This window comes from Gymnoscopelus microlampas, assembly GCF_963454915.1.
Source record: "Gymnoscopelus microlampas genome assembly, chromosome: 23".
Lineage (NCBI taxonomy): Eukaryota > Metazoa > Chordata > Actinopteri > Myctophiformes > Myctophidae > Gymnoscopelus > Gymnoscopelus microlampas.
Window position 1 is genome coordinate 23002896 of NC_139960.1, and position 26084 is coordinate 23028979.

The window sequence follows — 26084 nt, forward strand, 5'->3', positions numbered from 1 at the left end:
AATCAAGCACTTACACATAATCCTCAAACGATGGTAGAGAACAGGCCGGTCCTACACATTTCACTGTATAGTACCCCGACAAACTGATGACTTCTATATAGCCTAACAACCCTTATAGAGGGGTCACAGCAACAGCATACACAGCAGTAAGATTATAGAAGCAACAGGCATCATGGAGCCATATGAGTATAATGCTACAGTATTTGTGTGTGCATGCACCACACACACACACACACACACACACACACACACACACACACACACACACACACACACACACACACACACACACACACACACACACACACACACACACACACACACACACACACACACACACACTGGTATAATCCAGGTCATAATCCAGCTCAAGTAGGATCCAATCTGACCAGAGAAGCATGGACAACAGCGTGTTTCCAGCACTAACTAGTGATTAAGAGTAGGCCTACATCTGGTGAAATGTGTGTTAGAATAGGTTGACGAGGAAAGACACAACAAGCACAATGACACGTGCAAGGATATCGTCACTAGCTCACGTGATATGAGGCTAATAAAACACACCTGAGATATTTGTCTTATACTTAAAAACAAGCGTAAAAGGTATTTTGTGAGTATTTAATTTCCGTATCTTGTTGTATATCCTAAGTAAAAAGGAGCTGTGGGAATTTAAATGGAAGGGGGCGGGGTCAAGCCGCACTGGAGCTTCCAACCTCATCCAACCTTTTATCCAGCTATAGGTACTCAATTTTGGGGTTGCAGTGTACCACAACCCACCTGGAGGTCAGTATTGATGAGAGTAAGTATTATGATGATGAACTCATTAAGATCTTGTATTAAAATGTAACCTTTAGAACGTGTCCTGCCCATTAACATAATTTATTAATTTGATCATCTGAATGGATTCTTTGTAGCAGTTTGGGGCCAATTGGACAACTGGTGAAGCGGCACAAACAAACACACAAAATCCACTCTTTTCTAATAGTGTGTCAGATAGCAGCAGGATTGGTGGGATCATATCGTTTAGGCTATTCTAGGGTTATTATTCATGTATTTTATGGAAAATGGACTCACTAGACACCTGTGGAGATGCTGAAAAAAGAAGAAGAAATACCAGCAGCATTAATTGGCACCTAGATAGCAGTAGGGGATTATATTGAATAGGCTTAGGTTATTCTAGGGTTATTATTCAGTTATTTCAGGAAATTGTGAAGATGGCTGAAATAATTTTACTCACGCAGAAATCCTACGATCTGGTACCCCCCAAATTTAGCACAAAAATACTTTTTACTACTCTGCCACCAAAATGGGGAATGCCCTGACATCATCCATTAAAGGATGTGACACTGGCCTCTTTCAAAAATGGCCTGTACAAGTGGAGATAGATATTAAATCCCTTTGATATGAGGGGTCATACGCAGCTGCTCCATTTTCCCTCTGTAAATATAGCTACAGTACAGTATGTGTATCTTCTGGTGACATGTATTAATATGTTATGCTCTGTTGATGAATTGAATACATAGGACCACAATGGAAACATTTTTATCCTTTTAGCCCAAGTACTGTACTTCTGTGCTGTATTCAATCAATCATTTCAAGAGGGATGCAAAAAGAGAATCATGTACACTATATCCTAACACCTGAATGCACTCCATTACGCAGGCCGATAGTCACTGGTGCAAAATACCGTAGACAATAAAGTTCCTTACAAGCATAATGTTCAACTCCATATCATGCTGAATGGCATCAGGGCCCCTACACACTGCCCGACATTTGAAATGGTCGGCGAGTGAGCATTTCACCTTGAAAGAGTTTCTCTCTTGAAATCGGGCTAAATATATCGTTGTGATTCTCACACGATTGATTGGTCGGCAAAAGGGGTTCACTGATTGCAAGATATTTCACCACGATGTGATCCCGACCCAATACATACATTTGTTTTTATTTCAAACGTCTCACAAAAACGTGAAAGGCTAAATAATTCTCAATTTCTCTGCATTTCTCTCTCTCTCCCTCTCTGAAACAAACGTTTCAAAAGTCAACCAGGGTGGAATTCAGATCAGAACAGAAGCAGTGTTGCCGTGTCCGCTTATAAGCAGGTTGCTTGTAAAAATATTGGTGGTTGCGTTTCTTTTTAGCTTATTTGGCTTTATTTCTTAATGTTGTTATTTTTTTTCTTTGAAAATAGCTGCGACGCGTTGTGAGCTTGTAGATCGGCTATTTTATTTGTTTATAGGTTTAAAGTGCTCATGCAGCCTATAGTCGCTTTTGTTGGGCTTGTTTTCATAGACCTGGTTGCTTATTTCTCTCGCAAAACCTGGCAATACTGTTCAGAGATACATACATGCGTCACACACACACACACACACACAGCTCTCTCTCTGTCTGCAAGCCCTATTCCTCTCTAATATGAAACAGCCCCATCGTCGAGCAGGCTCGCTCACTCTATCAATCTGTTTTACACGCCGAAGCTGCTCCCCCCTCCCTACCTAACAAAATAGTATTACTAAACTAAAAACTAAACAAAAACAGGGAACTGCCGGCCATCTCCAGGCCAAACTAAAACAAACTAAATACTTAAAGAAAAAGGCTTTTTAGCCAAAATCAACAAGGTGTGGGAACTGAGGTCTTGCTGGGTCTGTGTCTCCAGAAGGACTGAAGCTGGCTGTTTTTATAGTGCCTTGATTGGGGCGGCAGCAATCACTGATCAGCTGCAGGTGTGCCAGCCTGAGTGAGAGGAGAGACAGTGGGGTTTAGTGAATGAATAATAGTGTCATGGCCACACGTAACATCATGTTTAAAGGGGCTACACCATGAATTAAAAAAATATATATTATATATAAATATTGCCCCCTAATACGTTTTAAACAGGTTGTAAGCCTAAAAAACATCCAGATATTTTTTCTCACAATCTGACTGTCTGTCATTCCAAGCTTTTTCAGCTGCAATACCAAAACGTCCTATTGGGCAGGGGGGAGCTACTGAGCAATTCTGTCTGGCCATCGTCAATGCAAAATCAGTGCAAGTGACATCACTTGCACAGCCATTCTGAAATGGCCTGTTCAGACACGCCCATTCAGGAAATCCATGAAATGAGCATGAATGACTGAATGTTAAAAAAAAACATTTTTTTGGGTACAAGAGACACTGGGGAGCCCAAAAAATACTAAACACCTAAAAAAAAATGAAATTCATGGTGTAGCCCCTTTAACTAATACAGGATTGGACTGTCTGGACGGTAATATTGCGGTTCTATGCGGGAGGACTAGCCACGGTGCGTGGCTGTAATGTGCTCTCATTGGCTGTAGCGTGCACTAGATCGGGGCCGCTAGCCCCAAATATCCAACAAGTTTGAATTCTAAAAGTTGTCGGGAACACCTCGCCGACCGTACTTTATCGGGTGTTTCTTCTCGGAGTACCTTACCCACTGCGCGATCAACCCCTCGCCGAGGAACGCCCGATCTTGACTCATATCGGTGGTTTTGTCGGTGATCACCAAAAAAAATCCCCGACAGACAAATCGGGTCAAATATCGTACAGTGTGTAGAGGTCTTAAGGTTTGATTCATTTTGATCTGTGAAGTAGTTGGGATATTCAAACAGTCAAGCCAAGGCTGATAAACGTAGCAAAGTGTTTCCATTGCCGATTCCCCTCTTCCTCATCTTAATCACACACACACACACACACACACACACACACACACACACACACACACACACACACACACACACACACACACACACACACACACACACACACACACACACACACACACACACACACACACACACACACACACACACACACACACACACAGTATCTCTCAGCCTTGCTCTCTTGGTTGCTGCCTTTCAGAGGCAATATTCAATTAAACCAACCAACCTGATGACAACAATTGTTTGGGGATTGCTTGTGATTATTAAAAGGCATGTGGCAACATTTCCATTGTTGAAGCCTTCAGAGTACTTGGCCTCCAAGTACTAGGAAGTTAGGAGACTACGGTCTCTATTGGGCCTGTGTATAATACTAGACCGGGCACCGGTCTTCATGGGGACCACACACGTTGGAAACAATGCAAGTTGCATCTAGACCTCCAACATAAAAAAGTTGGCTACCCCACCTCCGATCAAAGTTAGGCACCTACTGTAGGCCTACGTACTAGGCTGATGCCCGTTGGGAACACATGCCCCTTTATGGTTGTCAGAGTACTGTACATGTAGCAGTGTTGATTTTGACAGCAAATTTTGATTTAGTTTTAGTCATAGTCTTTTGAATAAAATTCCATTTAGTTTTAGTCATATTTTAGTCATCTGAAACGTTTTTTGTTTAGTTTTAGTCGACTAAATATAAGATTTTAGTCGACTAAATCTACAGTTGATTTAGTTGACTAAAATGTATTTTGGCGGTGCCTTGATGGTGTCGTAATGGCTGATTTTACACTTGGTTGCATTCTGAAAATAGCTGATCTACAAGCTGCAACACCCATGAGCAACCAATGACTTGTCTTTTAGTTCTACTGGATCTCTTCTCCACTCGTCCCTCATTTTTATTTAGTTTTCATCAGTGTAAAAAGGTAGTCGACAAACATTTTTCGTCGTAGTTTTAGTCGACGAAATCAACACTGACATGTAGTACCCATTGTCAGTGCCTGTTGTCAGAGTACTATTACTTAGTGCAGTCTCTAAGTCTATATATATTATTATCCACTTAAACTCTACAATATATACTTCATTGACTGGAGTCCCCCAGGAGTCTACTGTATACATGATCCGCTCCTATTTTCCCCTCTACGCCAAGATTCTTCAACAAAAATAGCCGACCTACAAGCTCACAACTCATTGCAACGTCATGCGCTGTGAGCTTGTAGATCTGACATTTTTGCACCACATTTGCCTTTCTTTGCCGAATGTTCGCCTATTATGGCATAGGGTTCCTGTGGTTAAGAAAGTGTGAAACATCTTCAGCGAGTCGTCTGTCTGCTGGAAGCCAAGAATAGACGGCAGTCTGTATTGTTTGGACTTTCAGCATGGTTATTTGAGCAGGGATGCGAGACCCAATCAAAATTGGTCTCCCGAGACGTTTTTCAGACGCCTTCCTAATCAAATGTGTGAAGAAGCAATCTGTCTCAAGTGGACCTAGACAATCAGGATATAATGTGGATACAAAACACCTGGTATGAACAGGCTCTGTGGGGAAGCTCATCTAATCATTCCAAGTTAGAGGCTTGTCCCCTCCTATGGTCAGTTTATTACCACTCTAATCCGGGCATAAAAGATCTGCGTCACCTTTAAAAGCCATCAGACTGAATCCCAAGTCATACTTGTATGACACATGAACAGGGCCGGTGGAGGGCTGATAGCTGCTCTAGGCGAGATTCTGATTATGATACTTTTTTTTGTGTCTTTGGTTACTTTATTTTGGTTTTAGGGTTAGGTTAGGGTTGTGTTATTTAATTCTAATTTTACCGATTTGTTATCATTACTATTTATTTTCCCCGACTTTTTTTGCCGCCTCGCAAACTGCCGCTCTAGGCGGCCGCCTAGGTCGCCTTAATGGGTGCGCCGGCCCTGCACATGAATAAGGTTAACAGGCTGCTTGGGAAAAGTGAAGCAGCAGTGCCGTGTATTTGTGTGTATGAATGAAAATAACAGGGCTTCTATCCAGCTTTTTTAATTAGATTTAAATTAGGGTCTCAGCGGAAAACTTTTCTGTCTGCACTTTTTGTCACCAGGGACTAAAAACCTTTCTTCAGTGGCAAAAGCTATAATTTTGCTGTGATACAGTGGGCAACTTAAATGACAGTGAGAAAACAAACCCAGTGTTGCATGTGTCAAACTGGAACATTTTTAAACGACAAACTGCTTAAATCAGAACTAATCATATAGCACACATCTTACCGACAATAACTCTTCAGTATTATACAGACAATGCAATATTACAATAAAAAGTGAAGAGTCCTTTGTAGTCTGCTTTTCAGTCCAATTTAATGGCATGAAAGTGTTCAAGGTTATTACTTTTTGTAATTTATCATTTCTTATGCTCTTATGAATGATAATACGCCTTCTTTATCCTTTAACACAACCTTACTATGACATTTTGCTGTAAAAAAATATTGTGCCGCAATATATAACAGGTCTACCACCCTGTGGTACTACCTTTACGATACACCCTGTCCCTTCCCCCTTACGGTAGCCCCTGACCCTCTCCCGACAAACTGAAATGTCACTGGCTTACCTGATGTGGCATGATGTTCTTTAATCTCTGCATGATGCTAGCAGAGAGGAAGGGTGGACACACACAGAGGGCATGGTGATGGTGGGCACAGCAGCAGCAGAAACCACACAGGAACGACAAAAAAAGAAAAAGAGAAAGAAAAAAAAATTAACAGACGTTAGTTGAACCAAAATGCAACGAAGGACACAACATGACAACACTGGCAACAGAATAGGCCGGGTAACAGAGGGGGAATTAACAGGTTTGGATGGTGGTACAGAATTGTCCAGACAAACAGACGTCCATTGCTTGTGAAGGCCACCATTGACAACATCAATGTTACCTAACCCATATACTTTATTCTATACACTGAATCAAATCTTAATCTGCACCTGTGGCTATTTATCTATCCTTATTATGACATTTCAAACCCGCAAGAGTGTACTCTATAGTCTATACGTGCTTAAATGCGCAATGGCACTTTGGTAGAGATTTGGGTTGTGTAGTTACCTTGTCATGATATAACTAGTCCAAATAGAGAGATACCTTGCTCTGTTGCTCCATTGATTAGAAATTGATATTCCAAAAATAGTTTCCTCATTGACTTACATTGCATGGTGAAGCAGCTCTCAAAGTCACTAGTTTAGCCCATAAACACATGTAAATCAAGCTGATTCTACCGATATATAACATCACAAAACCCAGCATGGGTTGTAAACTTCCTGTTACTATTTGAATATCTGGATCCACAGATCCAGTCCAGGTCTCCTTCCTAATACATATAGCTAAATCAAATCATGACAAGGTACATGCATGTAACTGCACAACCCAAAACTCTACCCCACACACACACACACACACACACACACACACACACACACACACACACACACACACACACACACACACACACACACACACACACACACACACACACACACCCTAGAGTGTCTCACAGCCATCAACCACCTTCCACTTTATAAGGGAGTGAGATGAACAGCACACAACATTTCCATTTTTATGTGAGCCTATATGCAATATGCAAGGGGACAGCTGTAGCTTTTTCCATTTTCGAATCCATATTACTTGAGCATGCAAGCTCTGTAGTGTGGTATATTATGGGCATATTAAAAGGAGTATATCCACCATTATGAATAAAAATATGTCATATTTTTATTCATAATGGTGGATACTCCTTATAATCTTGATCTTATCATGTTCCATAGACTGTAAAAAATAAGTGCACTCATACTGTAAGTGCTATTTAGCTCTAACACACACACACACACACACACACACACACACACACACACACACACACACACACACACACACACACACACACACACACACACACACACACACACACACACACACACACACCTTTATGGTTGTCAGAGTACTGTACATGTAGTACCCATTGTCAGAGTGACACACTGACACACACACACACACACAATGTCGGTCCCAATCTGCATAGCACCTAGAAGCTTATTTGGGATTGTGTTAGCAAATGAGGCAGTTTTTATCCCAGACAGATAACAAAGCTCTGGGAAGGGTAGGAATATGAGTTATTTTCCACGAAAACAATACCACTGATTGGATATTGCGATAATCCAGAGGAGAAAGTACTAATGAGGATTTCTTATTGGTTACAGCCACATGATCCACTGATTGAGAGGATAGACAATACTATGAGCTGCTTACAACAAAAAGGCAAGAAGATTAGAAAGGAGGAGTCACAGAAGGGCAGAGTTTGAGTAGCAAAGATTTAAAATAGACTCCTGCATTGTGATCCCGTGGGACCCAATGTGAATCGCAGGAGTGGGCAGCTTTTAACCACTTGAACCCTAGTATCCCTATTTTGGGGGTACCGTAACATTCGCAGAAAATATCCGATCTACATGCGCACATCGTGTGTCACAGCCCTTTTAACTGTTGCTCCTTGAAGGAGTGAGTCCCAATTTTCCCACGCCTTCTCCTGTTCCGAGTGTCCATATGCCTTTACGTCTCAGGTCTTACTCCATAAATACAGTACATGCCTACATAGTACAAGCCTCAACGATCTCTACTGCCAAATGCTGAGGAATGGACAGATCCCCTCAGCAGCCTCAGAAAATATCCATCTCTGTAACCAACCAGCAATGAGGAGACACAGACAAACCAAGATCTTACAGCCATCAACATTTTACCAAGACTTCAACCCAACCAGAAGTAAAGACATATCAGCAATGGGTTATTAACCATTAAAACCGGGAAAGCATCTGTGTAATTTTCAAAAATAGCAGTTCTACAAAGAAATCTTCTCTTCTGGGGGTCCCTGGCACAAAACATTTTCAGATGGGGGGTCCGCCGTCCTTGGCATGAAAGAGTTTGAGAACTACTGATTTAGAAGGCATTTGTAGAATCGGCCTCAGGTTTTAACCCATTGAAACCGGGAAAGCATCTGTGTCATTTCAGATTTTAGCGTGGCTATCAAAAAATAGCAGATCTACAAGCAGATCTACAAGCAGATCTACAAGCAGATCTACAGTCTACACGTCAGACAATGTGCACACGCACATCGTCTGACATGTAAGGCTAGTAATAGCAAGAGAGGTAGTGGGTTGACTGTTCGTGGCATGATTTGTTTGTATAAAAAAGACAATAGGGCTTCTCCTGTCAACTTGTTGCATGCCTTGTTTGTAGCTTACGAGCGAGTCCTGCACCGACCGTGTTCATTTGTGGCGCCGCCCTCTACTGGGCAAAATCAGGGGCAACATCTGAGTTTTAACCAAAGTTTAAAGGAAAATATGAAAGTTGCAAGCATGAAAGGTAGTTTGCTGGATTTCCCATGGCATGCATTATATTTGTGCAAAGTTTGGAGCAAATTGCACTACTGGTGTGCCATTAGGAGCCGAACGGATAAACGGCGTACGCCTTGTCTAAGTGTAGGATGAAAGAAATGTCAACGTTTATTGGGGTTCTTTTAATTGTGCTTTAATTGCACATGTGGCTACAATAGGCAAAGATTTGCAGAACATTCAGCAAAAATAGCAGATCTACAAGCTCACAACACATCTTTGTAAGATTGTAGATAGGCTATTTTTGGCTATTCGATGTACTGTACAAAGAAGTATAAAGGGTTTAAGTGGTTATTGGACTTTTGGTAGCTCGTTGACAAAGAGATTGTGCTTGTAGTTCCTTCAAACTGGGGTGTTGAATCTCTGACCTCACAACAGTTTGATACAATTATGATTCGTTAGGAAATGGATTCAATGCATCATGAAATCTCTCATTTCACTACGATTCGATCCTTTTGATACGATTCATTTCAATAAAAGAAATGTTTTACAAATGTTATAGAGGAACCTGCTTCTAATGGACAATAATGGGCTATAGACAATACAAATGACCAACCAAGCTTCAACTTATCAGCAACAATTATTTTTCAAGAAGTGCCATGTACAGAAATAATTAGCGCGCTATGCTGACACCGTTAGTAATAGAAGCCAATCTCTCCTTGTTGCAAGCTCAGTAACACCCCATTTACCACAGCAGCTTCTACAGCAAACTGATGTCCGGTTCACGTTTTGCTGACTGTTTGTGCTGACTTTGTAAGCACTGTAAGCAGTCTATTTACTATACTGCAGAAACCACACACCAATACTGATGGACATAATCTCCTTCCAACAATAATTCAAAACAAGGCAAGCTAACAGGTGTGCATAGTTGAACCGCATGGCTCATTGCCTTTCATTTGGGGTGTCTGGTAATGGTGTTGTCAGCTCAGGGGAAATCTAAATTCAATTAATGGGATTGGACGGCGGAGAAGAACAGCAGTACCAACAAACTTACGCCCACTGCTTTGAACACTAATCCTTATACCATCCCATATGAAGGGACCGCCCCAAAGTCTTTGCTTTGTACACAACATGCAGTCAAGTCTTTCACTTGACTGCATGTTTGTGTTTGTTTGCCCTTTTTATGCTTTTATTTGTAATGATGTACCCACAATTCAGTCTTTGATCCAATCTATGATTTTATCTATGATTGCTACTTGTACATCCCATGTTATTCTCAAATAAAAACCGTTTACTACCACTTTGTTTCCACCCAGTTTTAGCCCCACGGAATTTAGATGTCACCAGACATACAGTATCTGTAGGGGGAGATCTCTCATCGTCTGGCTACGCGAGACTACATACACACAGACACATTCACTAGAAACAAATAAATAAAAAATGAATGACCAAATCGGAATGAATTAAAACAAACGTGTGTGCTAGATGCTCAAAGATGACACATGAGGTCAATGATCAAATTGTGACATAAAGCCAACACATGATGGCATCATGAGGTGCCGCCGTAGCCACACAGTGTGATAGCGTGACCAGAGATGCCATTTTACACAAGTTAAACACAGCAAGATTTGCTGTGACGAGAGTTGTGCAATACAGGGTGCATACCAGACATTGTGCCAATGCATTTGATTAAGCTGAATCTGTCCCAATACACTCACAGTGACGCTCACACGTTTAGATCCTGTGTCAATACAATGGAAAAGGTCAGTCGACACCCATTGCGAGTAATCCATGACATAAGTGTGCGTTTACCAACTTAATCCCTATTTCAACACGGGCCGATAGGTCTATTGACAAATAGCTACCGGGGCTGGCTATTGCAGATCGCAAATTCATTCTCAAAGAAGCACAATAGGTTAGACAGCATTACTGGCAGATAAATGCAAACATGACGTCCTGCACAAATTATTGAGTCACTTATCTGGATATCGATATAATACCGTTCTTGTCTCACAGTGAAAATAGCCAATATACAAGCTACCGATTATGATGCATTGTGATCTTTTGATCTGTTTTGAAATTGATAGTTTTTGCCAAATTCCACCTATAGCGACCTGCACAAACTAAGGACGCCAGGCCAGCAGTGGTTAAGATCATGTATAGTCTGTGTAGAGTAGACTGTTAGAAAGAGAAGATTAAAGTTATATATTTCTCATCTGGGTAAATGTATTTTTATGACTTGAGGCTTTCAGGTTCTCACCGGCTGGAGCACAGAGCAGTGAGTTCAAAATAACAAATGTGTGTGATATGAGGATTATAGAGTTTTTACTAGTTTCTATGTTCCTCTAAGGAAACAAAGTAACATTTTCAAATTATCTTTGAGAAAAATGTTTATTCCTTCAGATAAAACCCCACATAAATGCCAAAGATCCCCTCAGGTCTTTGCGATAGCATGCAGGATTGCAAGTTTACAGTGATTTAAAATGAAAACATGAAAGATGGTACGCACAGTGTAGCTCCCACTTACTGTGATTTATGTCTGACATACCATATTTCAATACTAAGCAAATACTTAGACTAGTATGATACCAGACAAGCACACTGCTTCTTCAGTATAGGGTTTTCCTCCAGCGTAGCAATGTTCCCTTCTCTGGAATAGACGGAGAGTGCTTGTGCAGGAAAAAATGCCTTGACATATTACATAATGTTGAAACATAACTGCCAGCACATCTCTGACCCAATTCTCTTTTGGTTGCATAGTGGGGAAAGATATCACTACCAAAGCCTTTTTTTTTTTTCAAGCTACTGTATGTCCTAATCCTAAGGATAATACCCAATCAAAGCCTGCATTTAAAAGTAATCTCAACGATTTATCTTGAACAGTTGTGAAGCAGTATATAATAAAAGGTTAGATCTGATACCTAGTGTAAAACCAAATGAAGCTTTAGCAGGTTTTAAAAGGTTAAAGAGGATTTTTACCATTACTCACGTTTTGTTTCATTCATTTCACTATAAAGAATGCGAACGGCCTTTTTGCATGTAGTTGAAGCGCAAGGGGGCGGGGGTTGGGGGGCTGGGGAGAGAGTCAGCGCACTGAAGTCAAGGCACAGACTACTGTGTTGTTGACAGACAACGGATGCACGCTTATGAGAAACAACAAAAATAAAACCTGGCAAAACAGTTGCGTGCATTAGCGCAAGATGAGGATAAAGGAAACATTCAGTCTAAATGTCCAGTAATTCGCACGCGAAAAGGAAACATTCAGTGCAGTCTAAATGTCCAGTTTGCTAATTCACAACTACTGTGCCAGATAATCACCAAGAGAGTTAAAAAAGAAAAAACGTTTCAGTCATTCAGTCCGACTTCACTGTAGCCTATAGTAGCCTTTTCATAAATTATATTTGTATTACGCTGTCCTGAAAGTTTATAATATTTAGAAAAATCTAAAGTTTCAAATACAAAAGTAGTGGTAGTAGTTGCGAATTACTGGCCATTTAGACTGAATGTTTAATTTATCCTCATCTTGCGCTAATGCATTATTATTATTATTTTTGTTGTTTCTCATAAGCGTGCATCCGTTGTCTGTCAACAACACAGTAGTCTGTCAACAACACAGTAGTCTGTGCCTTGACTTCAGTGTGCTGACTCTCTCCCCACCCGCCCCCCGCCCCCTTGCGCTTCAACTACATGCAAAAAGGCCGTTCGCATAAAGAATAGTGAGGGAGCCAGGGAGAGAAAGAAAGGGGGGGGGGGGGCAGGAAACAGAAAGGAGTATCAATTTACTTTTGGCAAGGTGCTACATTTTCTGTCAAACAGACTGCAGAGTCATCAACAGCAGCCGTTATGGCCAGCAGTGTACAATTGCCACCAATTTCCACTGATAGAAATAGAGGAAGTGCTTATTCCATCACTGTCATCTGTGCTGTCACAAAAGATTATTATCCAGGATGATGTGGCTGGCTGGCTTCTAAGGTAGCGTTCACACTACGTTCCTTTAAAAAAAAAAATGTAGGCACCGCCTTTTTAAATTAAACCCTATGACAAATTACCAACATTTTAGAAAGAACAGATCAGAGCGCCTTTTCTGGGCGTACAGAGCACTTTCACAAGTTCAAAATTGTTACATTCAATACATTCTTTCAGAAATGCACTTATGATGTGGACCGCTTTTTTCAGATGTCCATCATGATTTCACACAAATGCAGAGCTGCTCATCCGAGCTGGTCTTGCTATGCCTAGCTAAAAGCCACCAAGGCACCAGATGGGGGTCCATGGCCACATACATATTAATTGGGGGGGTCCTTGACATAAAAATGTTTGAGAACGACTGGCCTAGCTGATCCCCTCTACTTTGAAAATACAAATAAACTTGCCTTGCCTTGCCACCTGGGAGAATGAGTCACTATGATGACTATGTTTTGACAGCATGTATCAGGTACAATGGGTGGTGTAGTATTGTCTTCTGTGTGATACACTGTATGTATATTAAGTAGTGTGTGAGTCACAGGTGTATGATTATGCTGATTTATCCACTGACTCAAAGGAGTGAAAACATGATGCCTTGCCTTTGGCAGTTCTAGCCTGGCGGGTAGAACTCCAGGAATTTATAGCTTTCCAGATAATTCAAATGCTCTTAATTTGTAATACTCGCCAAACATAAAACACCACATAAAATGTCCACATAAAATGTCCTACCACATAAAATATCCTAAAAGCACTCAAATAAAATGTCCTAAAAGCACTAAAATAAAGTAACTCTGAATGTGCAAGAAGACGGCATGCATGATCAATCATTTTAGGTATCAATACTCTTTGAAAATCTCCTGAGATTCTCGTGTGCCTGCATTGCATCGACTGTCATTGTGCCTGTGCAAGGATGTCTGTGCATGTGCAATCAATAGGGAGCCACTTGCACCCAGGCGGGCGCCCCTGCTGATCATGTTTCCATCAATCAGTCACTGCTATATCGAGTGCTGCGTGCTGCCAGCAGCACACAACTTTATATCAAGCTCATGTGGTGCCACTGTATGGAGCACAGTACATCATGTGCTGATGCACTCAGTCAGGTACAACAGTATTCTGTCTGTCAACAACCTGAACAGCAACATTTATTTTCTACACCTAGAAATGGTTCTCCTGAAGAGACAAAGGATTACTGGTTACAGTGGTTAGGATGGTCTACTCTACCAGCTGGCGTGCTGGTTGGCTCTTTGGCTGACCAATTGTCATTTGGGCAATAACAGTCAAAAGATAATTGTCATTGTCAATGTCAACTCAATTCACGAACTGTACTGTAGTTGACTGATAAAACAGCTAAAATGCTGGCAAATGTAGGCATCTTACACAAAAAAGTCTTCGAGACACCCCCCCCCCCCCCATAAACATTGGAGTTCCTTCCTTTTACTGTTAATTGTGCAAGTGATGAGAATAGGATAAGAACATACAATGTAGCCTAGCCTATGTTCAAACTGTAGCCTATATTATATCATGTTCAAAACAATGCTGGCACGGGCCTTATCTGCAACCTCTGAGGTCACATTTGGTGCTGTGGCAATGCAATGAAACACTGAATAAAGAGAAATGGACAGCATAAAGGAGGTTGATCATTCCAAATGTCCGTAAGAAAAACTTTCCTCAGTTTGTTGAGGTAGTTCCTAACTGACACGCTCACATCTGCTTCATGACAAAAACTTAAGAAGCTTCTCTGTTAAATATTACACCACTGTGGTCGGCGGTGCGCAGCTCTCGTCTGCAGAGTCAACACCAATGCATGGTAACTAAGTCATGCAGGACAGACATTGAGGCTGAGTCAGCACCAATTCCATAACCGTACAAACGCAAGTAATGTAAAACATCCACATTGATTATCTTCATTAGTGTAAATCATTAAAAATGGTCTGCAAATAATGCTATACAACTACAAAACAAGAGTATTAGTTGTCCCTGTAGTGTAAACCCTTTCTAGATGCTGAATGTAGTATCTCTAATCAAGAAGCATCTATTGTCCGTGTGTGTGTGTGTGTGTGTGTGTGTGTGTGTGTGTGTGTGTGTGTGTGTGTGTGTGTGTACACGTCTCAAAGCTAAGGCCTGGTTGCTGGAGAGCTGTGAGATGCCGGTGTTGGCTGGCCATATGGTTGATTTACAGCTGGGTCCCAGTCACAGTGACAGGGCCACATAAATTAAACGCTCTCAGCGGCATGCTTTGTGGACAGCACAACAGTAAGAACCAGCTACTGTACATCAGCCGGCAAGCCAAGACACTGTCCACAACAAACACTGAGCCAAGGCAGTAAAGAATAACTCAATGGCATCCATCTGTGCACTAAATAATGTTAGATTCCATACATTGGCATGAGGTCACAACATGTTCCCTGGTCTATATCTCAATGCTGAAACGTGAGCCTAAACAGAAACACACTACACCGGCCTATCTAGAGTACCAACAGTTTCAACTGCAAGGAAGGTGAAACTTGTGTTGAAAGGCTCAATCATCAGCACCACCTCACAGGTTTTCAAGGCTGCAACCCAGGCAAAGTGTATGAAACTTTGAAGAGCTGTGTGCCCTTTGGCCCCTTCGTAGTGTTATGTGGCGAGCCAGGACAGGTGGCCTAATCACAATTAGAAATATAGCTGCAAGCAGCAATGAGCGGTTTCGAGAATAGGAGAGAGAGAGAGAGAAAGAGAGAGAGAGAGAGAGAGAGAGAGAGAGAGAGAGAGAGAGAGAGAGAGAGAGAGAGAGAGAGAGAGAGAGAGAGGGGCAGACAAACAGACAGACAGTGACAGAGTGAGAGAGGCAGACAGACAGACAGAAAGTGACAGAGTGAGAGAGAGGCAGTCAGACAGACAGACAGACAGACAGACAGACAGACAGACAGACAGACAGAGTGAGAGAAAGGCAGACAGACAGTGACAGAGTGAGAGAGAGACAGACAGACAGACAGACAGACAGACAGACACAGAGAGAGAGAGAGGCAAACAGACAGACAGACAGACAGACAGACAGTGACAGAGTGAGAGAGAGGCAGACAGACAGACAGACAGACAGACAGACAGACAGGCTACCAGGAGTATGTTTGTAACAAAGTAAGAATTCCAAATAATGATCACCTCAATGCATTGTTGGGGACAGGGATCAAACCAGCGACCTACGGATTATAACAGGGTCGTGTTTTGTACAATGCAATTTAAATGTAAACTGTAATCAGTGGGATTTGAACCAGGGACCTTCGGTACATGAGGCTCACACTCTACTGGTGGAGCTATTGAATCCACAGCATCAGACAGTGAGAAAGGAGAATCTAACAAAACAAAACAAAAGGGCGAATGAAGTACGTCATACATTGAAAATAACTACTTTCAAGTATGCATTTCTCGTTATCTTTAACAATTGCACATGTATTCATTGATACAGTCATGTTGTGTGCAATGCAATTACAATGAAGTCTACATGAGGTGGGACTCGAACCGGTAATCCTGTGGTTTCAAGGCAGATGATTAAGCGATCAAGCTATTGAACCAACACACCTGAACCTGTGAAAAAGGGCCTCAAACATTTATTTGACACAGTTTCACGCAAATTGCTCAGAAATCCTGGATTTAAATGTTTTTCAAACTGCTCAAAATTGCAGACAATCTAAGGGCAGAGCTTACTGGTCAAAGTGATACATGTGTTCCTCATGAGTCAAGGCACATGTGTAAGCAGGTTTAACGGCTGTCGGCCAAACGAGGCATGACTTTTGCCTGTTTAAAGTTTGCATTTTCAAAAAATTGCTATAGCGCCCCCCTTTGACCAATTGGAGTAAGATTGGTTTCAGTGATACTTGGAATAACCCTCTACAATATTGCAAAGTGTCAAACAAATGTGAGTCTGCATGTATGTGTTAGGGGCAGATGAATAATTGTCATAAAACTGCAATTTTCATTGGCTTATAAAAGCTTAACGTTTTCACTTATGGAAAATCCGCTTGCTCACGTCTGTCGGCATTGGTCCAAAGTTCATGTGTAGACAGTTTCGTACAGATTGCTCAAAAATCCCAGGAGGAGTTTGATTTTTACTGCTTTTTACTGCTTTTCATAGAATTCGAAATGGTGGGAGATCTAAAGGTCAGAGGTCAAAAGTCAAACAGTGAAAGTTGTTAGGCATGAGGAGACGCATGTGTGTATCAAAGTTTCATGGCTGTAGGTCAAACAGGGCATGAGCTGTACCTGTTCAAAGTTGGCATTTTCAATTGAGTGCTACAGCGCCACCATTTGGCCAATGGTTGTGAGTTTCGGGTCTTCGCCGTTTGGCATAGCCCTCTACCATATTGCCGAATTTCATAAAAACTGACCACGCGGTTAGGCCAGAACTGGCAAAAACGGCGGAATAATAATAATAAATATAGCTGCAAGCAGCAATGAGCGGTTTCGAGAATAATGGCAGACTGGCAGACTGGCAGACTGTGACAGAGTGGCAGACTGGCAGACTGTGACAGAGTGGCAGACTGGCAGACTGGCAGACTGTGACAGACTGTGGCAGACTGGCAGACTGGCAGACAGACAGACTGTGGCAGACTGGCAGACAGGCAGACAGACAGACAGTGACAGAGTGGCAGACTGGCAGACTGGCAGACTGTGACAGACTGGCAGACTGTGACAGACTGGCAGACTGGCAGACTGTGACAGAGTGGCAGACTGTGACAGAGTGGCAGACTGGCAGACTGGCAGACTGTGACAGAGTGGCAGACTGGCAGACTGTGACAGAGTGGCAGACTGGCCGACTGGCAGACTGTGACAGAGTGGCAGACTGGCAGACTGTGACAGAGTGGCAGACTGGCAGACAGACACTGGCAGACTGGCAAACAGTGACAGAGTGGCAGACTGGCAGACAGACAGACAGTGGCAGACTGGCAGACAGTGACAGAGTGGCAGATTGGCAGACAGACAGTGACAGAGTGAGAGAGATGCAGACAGACAGACAGACAGGCTACCAGGAGTATGTTTGTAACAAAGTAAGAATTCCAAATAATGATCACCTCAATGCATTGTTGGGGACAGGGATCAAACCAGCGACCTATGGATTCACAGGCTGCCTCTCTTCTCATTGAGCTAGAGATATGGCCTCCTTGATGGTGTCTGTTGATATCTATAGGTTTTTCCGTCTGTTATGGACCAAGCCTCTGTTTCGCTAACTACTGTAGATCACTGATTCACAAAACATTTACCAATAAAATTTTTTTTGTGTGAAAATAGTCGATCTACAAGCTCACAACGCGTTGCTATCTAAAAAGGTGTGAGATTGTAGATCAGCTATTTTCACAAGAAAGTATGTCATACATAAAAAACAACTACTCTCAAAAGCAATTCATGGTATTGTTTAAAAAGTGCACATGTCTGAATTAACAAGGTCATGTTTTGTATAATGCAATTTAAATGTAAATTGTGACGAGTGGTGTTTGATCCGTGGACCTTTGGCACATGAGACTAACACTGTATTGATCAAGCTATTCAATCCACAGCCTTGGTCAGTGAGAAGGGAGAATCCAACAAAACAAAACAAAACAAAAGAGGGAATGAAGTACATCATACATTGAAAACAACTACTCTCAATAAGCGTTTAATTTAACAATTGCATGTTTATTCATTGATACAGTCATGTTGTGTGCAATGCAATTGAGTTGAGGTCTGCATGAGGTGAGATTTGAACCGGCGACCCTCTGGTATCAAGGCAGATGATTAAGCCATTGGGCCAACAGACCCGAACTGATGAAAAGGGAGTTCACACACATGACACACTTTCACGCAAATTGCTCAGAAATACTGGATTTAAATGTTTTTCAAACTGCTCAAAATTGCAGACAATCTAAGGGCGGAGCTTACTGGTTAACAATTGCACATGCATTCATTGATACAGTCATGTTGTGTGCAATGCAATTATAATGAATTCTACATCAGGTGGGATTCGAACCAGGAACCCTGCGGTTTCAAGGCAGATGATTAAGCGATCAAGCTATTGGGCCAACAGACCTGAACTAGTGAAAAGGGAGTTCACACACATGACACACTTTCATGAAAATTGCTCAGAAATCCTGGATTTAAATGTTTTTCAAACTGCTCAAAATTGCAGACAATCTAAAGGCAGAGCTTACTGGTCAAAGTGATACATGTGTTCCTTATGAGTCAAGGCACATGTGTAAGCAGGTTTAACGGCTGTCGGCCAAACGAGGCATGACTTTTGCCTGTTTAAAGTTTGCATTTTCAAAAAATTGCTATAGCGCCCCCCTTTGACCAATTGGAGTAAGATTGGTTTCAGTGATACTTGGAATGACCCTCTACAATATTGCAAAGTGTCAAACAAATGTGAGTCTGCATGTATGTGTTAGGGGCAAATGAATAATTGTCATAAAACTGCAATTTTCATTGGCTTATAAAAGCTTAACGTTTTCACTTATGGAAAATCCGCTTGCTTAGTTCTGTCGGCATTGGTCCAAAGTTCATGTTTAGACAGTTTCGTACAGATTGCTCAAAAATCCCAGGAGGAGTTAGATTTTTACTGCTTTTCATAGAATTCGAAATGGTGGGAGATCTAAAGGTCAGAGGTCAAAGGTCAGACTGAGAAAGTTGTTCGGCATGAGGAGACGCATGTGTGTATCGAAGTTTCATGGCTGTGGGTCAAACAGGGCATGAGTTGTACCTGTTCAAAGTCAATTGAGTGAAATAGCGCCACCCTTTGGCCGATAGTTGTGAGATTCGTTTCTTAGCCGTTTGGCATAGCCCTCTACCATATTGCCGAATTTCATAAAAAGTGACCACGCGGTTAGGCCAGAACTGCCAAAACCGGCGGAAGAGGAAAGCCTAGTATCCCAAGAAAGGCTTTGAGCCTGATGGCCTCAAAACCTTAATAAAGAAAGCCTAGTATCCCAAGAAAGTCTTTGAGCCTGATGGCCTCAAAACCTTAAATATAGCTGCAAGCAGCGATAAAACGGGGCCAGGAGAGAGAAATGATAATTCCTTTAACAGGTCAGTTCATGAAAGTCCTTGCGGTCTTGTTTCCAATGAGGGCCTGTGAGCAATTGGGGGTTAAGAGTCTTGCTCAGGGACAAATTTCATTTCATCGACACATTTGCTGACCTGGCCTGGAATCGTACCTGCGGCAACCAGAGCCTCTGGCTCCCTAGGCGGGCTCACTAACCACTCAGCTATGGCCGCCCCTCAGAGAGAGAGAGAGAGACAGACAGACAGACAGACAGACAGACAGACAGACAGACAGACAGACAGAGAATAGATTGAAGATAGAAACGGAATAGATTGAAGATAGAAACGGAATAGATTGAACATAGAAACGGAATAGATTGAAGATAGAAACGGAATAGATTGAAGAGACAGAGAGAGAGACATGGAAACGGAATAGATTGAAGAGAAAGACATGGAAACGGAATAGATTGAGTCATGTTTTTTGCAATTCAACTTAAATGAGTCTGCATCAAGTGAGGCTTGAACCTGCAACCTTACGGTCGTGAGGCACTCTTAGGTAGCTGCAACACTACCTATAGTGCTATAGCTTTATCCAGGCTGATATTGTCTGTTGAGGATCAGAAACTCTTGCCTTCTGTCATGACCCAAGCCCCTGTTTCACTAACACTAAGATCACTCGTTTACAAACCATTTACCAATGAAGAAATTGTACATCTCCTCAGAACCAAAACTAGTGAAAGTAGCCGATCTACAAGCTCACAAACCATTCAAAGTTGTCAGATTGTACATCGGCTATTTTCACAATGAAGTATGTTATACATTGAAAAAACATACTCTCATTGCTATCTGAAAAGTTGTGAGATTGTAGATCAGCTATTTTCACAATGAAGTATGTAAAAAACACTCAATTAAGTATTTCATGTTATCTTTAACAATTGCAGATGTATTCATTGATAGTCATGTTGTGTGAAATGCAACTTAGATGAAGTCTGCACCAAGTGAGGCTTGAACCTGTGACCTTGACGTTGTGAGACATACACTTAAGCGGGAAGCTATTGGACCAACAGACGAACCTCTGAAAAAAGAGATCACACTGATGATACAGTTTCACGCAGATAGCTGAAAAATACTGGGTTACTGGGTTTAAGTGTTTTTCAAACTGCTCAAGATTGCGGACAATCTAAGGGCGGTGCTTACTGGTCAACGTGATAGATGTGTTCCTCATTAGTCAAGGCACATGTGTAAGCAGGTCTAATGGCTGTCGGCCAAACGAGGCATGACTTTTGCCTGTTTAAAGTTTGCATTTTCAAAAAATTGCTATAGCGCCCCCGTTTGACCAATTGGAGTAAGATTGGTTTCAGTGATATTTGGAATGGCCCTTTACATTTCTGCAAAGTTTCAAAGAATGGTAAGTCTGCATGTATGTGTTATAGTAGGGGGTGCTAACCACAAAAAATGGCCAAATCGTTACGCGGCGGATAAAAGCATGAAATTTGATACAGATGTCCCTTGGGTCATCCTAAAACATCCTAGAAGGGGTGCCCAAAAAAATCTTAAACAGGAAGTGAGTTATGGACAAAATTCAAAATGGCCACCTAAACTGTTGACCGTTGACTCAAAAGACACCAAAAGAATCTCCAAAAAGCATAACATTTGGCACATATGTCCCTTGGGTCATCCTAAGACATCCTAGAAGGGGTGCCCAAAAGAATCTGAAACAGGAAGTGAGTTATTGACGAAATTGAAAATGGCCGCCTAGTGTTGTCGATTGACTCAAAAGACAACTAAAGAATCTCATAAAAGCATACAATTTGGCATACATGTCCCTTTGGTCATCCTAAGACATCCTAGAAGGGGTGCCCAAAAAAATCTTAAACAGGAAGTGAGTTATTGACAAATTTTAAAATGACCGCCTACAGTGTTATCGATTGACTCAAAAGACAACTAAAGAATCTCATAAAAGCATACAATTTGGCATACATGTCCCTTGGGTCATCCTAAGACATCCTAGAAGGGGAGCCTGAAATGATACGTACAAATGGTACAAATGTCCCTTGGGTGATCTGAATGCATCTTAAGGGGTGCCAAAAAAAAGTTTTAATAGTCTCTCAATGGAAAACACTCCTCCCCCACGGGCTGCACTGCTACAACATTCAAATCGAACAGTTTGCCAATCTGGCATTTGGTCCAGAAGCCTGAAAGCTATGCAATCTCTACCATCTCCTGACAAATATGGATGGATTAAAGTAGCTGATTCGTGGACACCTTTATGGACACTCTTGCCAGAGGCTGCCAAAGTTTGTAGAGAACTCAAGTGTGGCTGCAAAGCTGAGCCCTTCTGTTCGAGAAAGTGTAGATGCCGGGATGCTGGGTTACCTTGCAGAGCATTATGCCAATGTGCTGGTATTTGCGAAATGGCACACATGAATACATGTAGTTACTAAACACTAATCACAAAAAAACAGTAATGATCAAGAAGAAAATACATGAGAAGATAGAGTGTAAAACCAGCAAGAAGATGTAGAGTGCAAAATAAATAAGATGCAGAGAGTAAAATAAGAATATGCAGAGTAAGATAAGATGCAGAGTAAAATAAATAAGAATATGCAGATAGTTAGATAAATAAAGAAGATTCAAAGAGTAAAATAAAAAAAATAATGCAGAAAGTAAAATAAATAATTTGATGTAGAAATGAAAACAGAAGGTAGACTACAAAATACGGCAGGTTATGCACTGCATAACCTGTCGTATTGAGTCTGCATAATATGCAGACTGCCGTGGTCAACTGTTTAAACAGCCATTTAGAATTTCTTCAACATGGTCCCTTCCTAAAAAGTTTAATAAACAAGCAAACAAACAAATAAATAACCCCTTCTAGGATATATTAAGAAGCACTCAATGTACGTACCAACTGGTACACTTTTATGACGTCCCTTTATGTTTTCTTTTGTGTCAACTGCTTTAGGCGGTCACTTCCTGTTTAAAACCTCTTTGGGCACCCCTTGTAGGATGCGTTCAGATCACCCAAGGGACATTTGTACCACATTTCATGCTTTTATGAGATTATTTAGGTATCTTGCATCATCTTTCACACTGTAGGCGGCCATTTTCAATTAGTCAATAACTCACTTCCTGTTTCAGATTATTTTGAGCACCCCTTCTAGGATGTGTTAGGATGACCCAAGGGACATATGTGCCAAATTGTATGCTTTTTGGAGATTCTATAGGCTTTTTGAGCCAATCGCCAACACTGTAGGTGGCCATTTTCAATTTTGTCAATAACTCACTTCCTGTTGAAGACTTTTTGGGCACCCCTTCTAGGATGTCTTAGGATGACCCAAGGGACATGTGTGCCAAATTTTATGCTTTTTGGAGATTCTTTAGTTGTCTTTTGAGTCAATCGACAACACTAGGCGGCCATTTTCAATTTGGTCAATAACTCACTTCCTGTTTCAGATTTTTTGGGGCACCCCTTCTAGGATGTCTTAGGATGACCTAAGGGACACGTGTGGCAAATTATATGCTTTTTGGAGATTCTTTTGGTGTCTTTTGAGTCAACGGTCAACAGTTTAGGTGGCCATTTTGGATTTTGTCCATAACTCACTTCCTGTTTAAGATTTTTTTGGGCACCCCTTCTAGGATGTTTTAGGATGACCCAAGGGACATCTGTATCAAATTTAATGCTTTTATCCGCCGCGTAACGATTTTTCACTTAGCACTAGGGGCAGATGAATAATTGTCATAAAACTGCAATATTCATTGGCTCATTAAAGCTTCATTTTTTCACTTATGGAAAATATTTTGCAAACGTTTGTCGGCATAGGTCCAAAGTTCATGTGTAAAACGTTTCGTGCAGATTGCTCAAAAATCCCAGGAGGAGATAGGTTTTAACTGCTTTTTACTGCTTTTCATATAATTCGAAATGGTGGGAGATCTAAAGGTCAGAGGTCAAAAGTCAAACAGTGAAAGTTGTTAGGCATGAGGAGACGCATGTGTGCATCGAAGTTTCATGGCTGTAGGTCAAACAGGGCATGAGTTGTACCTGTTCAAAGTTGGCATTTTCAATTGAGTGCTATAGCGCCACCTTTTGACGAAAGATTGTGAGATTTATTTCTTGATCGTTTTTCATGATCATTGTGGAAATAATCTATGATTATGAAAGATAATCGTGGATTATTATTAATGATATAGTAATGTACTTTGTCATCTGTCCTGTGGGAGAATACATGTCCCTTTAAGTTGAGTCTAGCAGGCCAGATTAGACCCCCTGGTGAGGTAGCTGCTTCAAAGGGCCCCTCGCATACCAAGCGGGGGAAGGTTGTGAGATAAGAGCCTTTGGTTGACTGAGCAGGGCCAGAGCTAGCCGGCCCTTGTGTGATGTGTAACAAGAGACAGGACCAAGCGCAAAGCCTTGTGGGTAACCAGAACTTCCTGTTGCTTAAAGATCTGCCCTAAAGGCGGACCTTATGTGTGAAGTTGATATAATAGGCTGCCTGAGCACAGGATTTTAGATTCAGAAGGAACAGTGCCGTGGGTTACCTGAAATATGGGTTTTAAGTAACTTACCGAGATCCTACAAGAGAGTGAGAGACCAATAGTGAGTAACATTGTAATTTTGTACTTGTGATGTGTACGTCTGATGTGAAGTCATATCCTTAATACTCTGTGTGTTATGTGCTTATTCTCTCTCTCAGGTTTTATTACCTAACCACTAACTACCGGTGCCTAAAGTGCTAACCGTTGCTAACTGGTAACTAAGTTTTAGACTAGATTGTTTGTATAGTAAATAAAAAACCATCAAAGACACAAGGTATGAGTAATGTGCTTACAACTCTCTCCACTCTTCTTGAACCCTTTCAATGGGTCTAGCGATTGTAGCTTAGCTGCATCAAACGCAGAAAGTGCGATTTGCTACAAAATTGAACAGTAATAAAACTATTGATGCCTCCGGAGGAGGCATATTTGAGTTTTAAGCGTTGAACTACGCAGTTATTAAACTCTATATAAGAGACATCTATCAGTTGTAAGTTTAATTACAAGGTATTAAACTCTAGCAGTCCCCGGAGGGGACTTCTTCAAGTTTAAGCGTTAAAGTACGCAGATATTAAGCTATAGAGTCTCCTAAAGAGAGACATCTATGAGTTTAAGTGGATTAGCCGTGTTATACAGGGGTACAACACAGTAATTAAAACACTAGTTTGTCTGAGAGGGACAACTAGTTTGACGATTAATTACATAGTCATTAAACAAAGTTTAAGTGTTACACAGTAATTAAACCACTAGTGTGTCTGAGAGGGACAACTAGTTGTGTGTATTGGTTACATAGTCATTAAACAGAGTTTAAATGTTACAGAGTAATTAAACAATTATAAAGCCGTGGTAGCCTATGGCGCTTGAAGCGGAACGTATAACTATACTGTCTCTTTAGATGAGGAGTTAGTTGCAACAAAATAATTATAAGGCCTGGTATGGGACAGGTTGAAATAGGCTCACAGAACTAACGCTGGCTTAATGAACCAGTGCTAGTTGTGTGAACAAAGGGGACAAAGGGCCTCAACTAACACAAACTGGAGGAAGTCATCTGTCCACGGAGGCGAAGGGAGATACACGGAGCCGGCGGCCTACACGACGCTAGGACCGAGGCAGTAATACCGTACGGGCCCGAGGAACCACCGGGAAGAGACTCGCTATCAGGTTGCTATGAACAAAGCCCCACAGTTCTGCGAAGACCGTGGAGGACAAAGAGACTGTAGATTGTGAAACGCTGCGTGCTAAGAATAAGGAGCTGAGGGAGAAGCTAGAAGCTAACCACAGGTTATGTAGCTAGGCTACCGTTAAAAGTTTGATTAGCGTACCAATAAGGGGGTTTAGAAAGCTAACAGTCCTGAGAGCTACTCTTAGTGTCGCTAGCTCACAGTGCTAACGGATCTATTGTCTAGCATTAAGTGCTAGCTGCTAGCTAACTGCCACTGCCACTGTTGAGTGGTGGGGGAGAAAATTAGCATTGTCTTTGTCACTTACAAGACAGTGCTAAGCTAACCGCCAAATTCTAACACGCCTTGAGAGGAGAAGTAGTTAGGTTTGGTTAATAATCTAATCATAGATGCTTGCTTTAAGCTGATTAGACAACCTTTAAAA

At 41.6% G+C, this 26084-nt stretch overlaps 1 protein-coding gene across 4 annotated transcripts in view; it reads right to left on the minus strand.

The window, feature by feature from the left end:
• osbpl8 (oxysterol binding protein-like 8) overlaps positions 1–26084 on the minus strand; it is a 118001-nt gene that overhangs the window by 48444 nt on the left and 43473 nt on the right. For all 4 annotated transcript variants that reach the window (XM_084049727.1, XM_084049728.1, XM_084049729.1 and 1 more), the window contains one exon: positions 6232–6268. In XM_084049727.1, coding sequence (XP_083905853.1) covers positions 6232–6268 — 37 coding nt within the window. The remainder of the gene's footprint in view (positions 1–6231; positions 6269–26084) is intronic.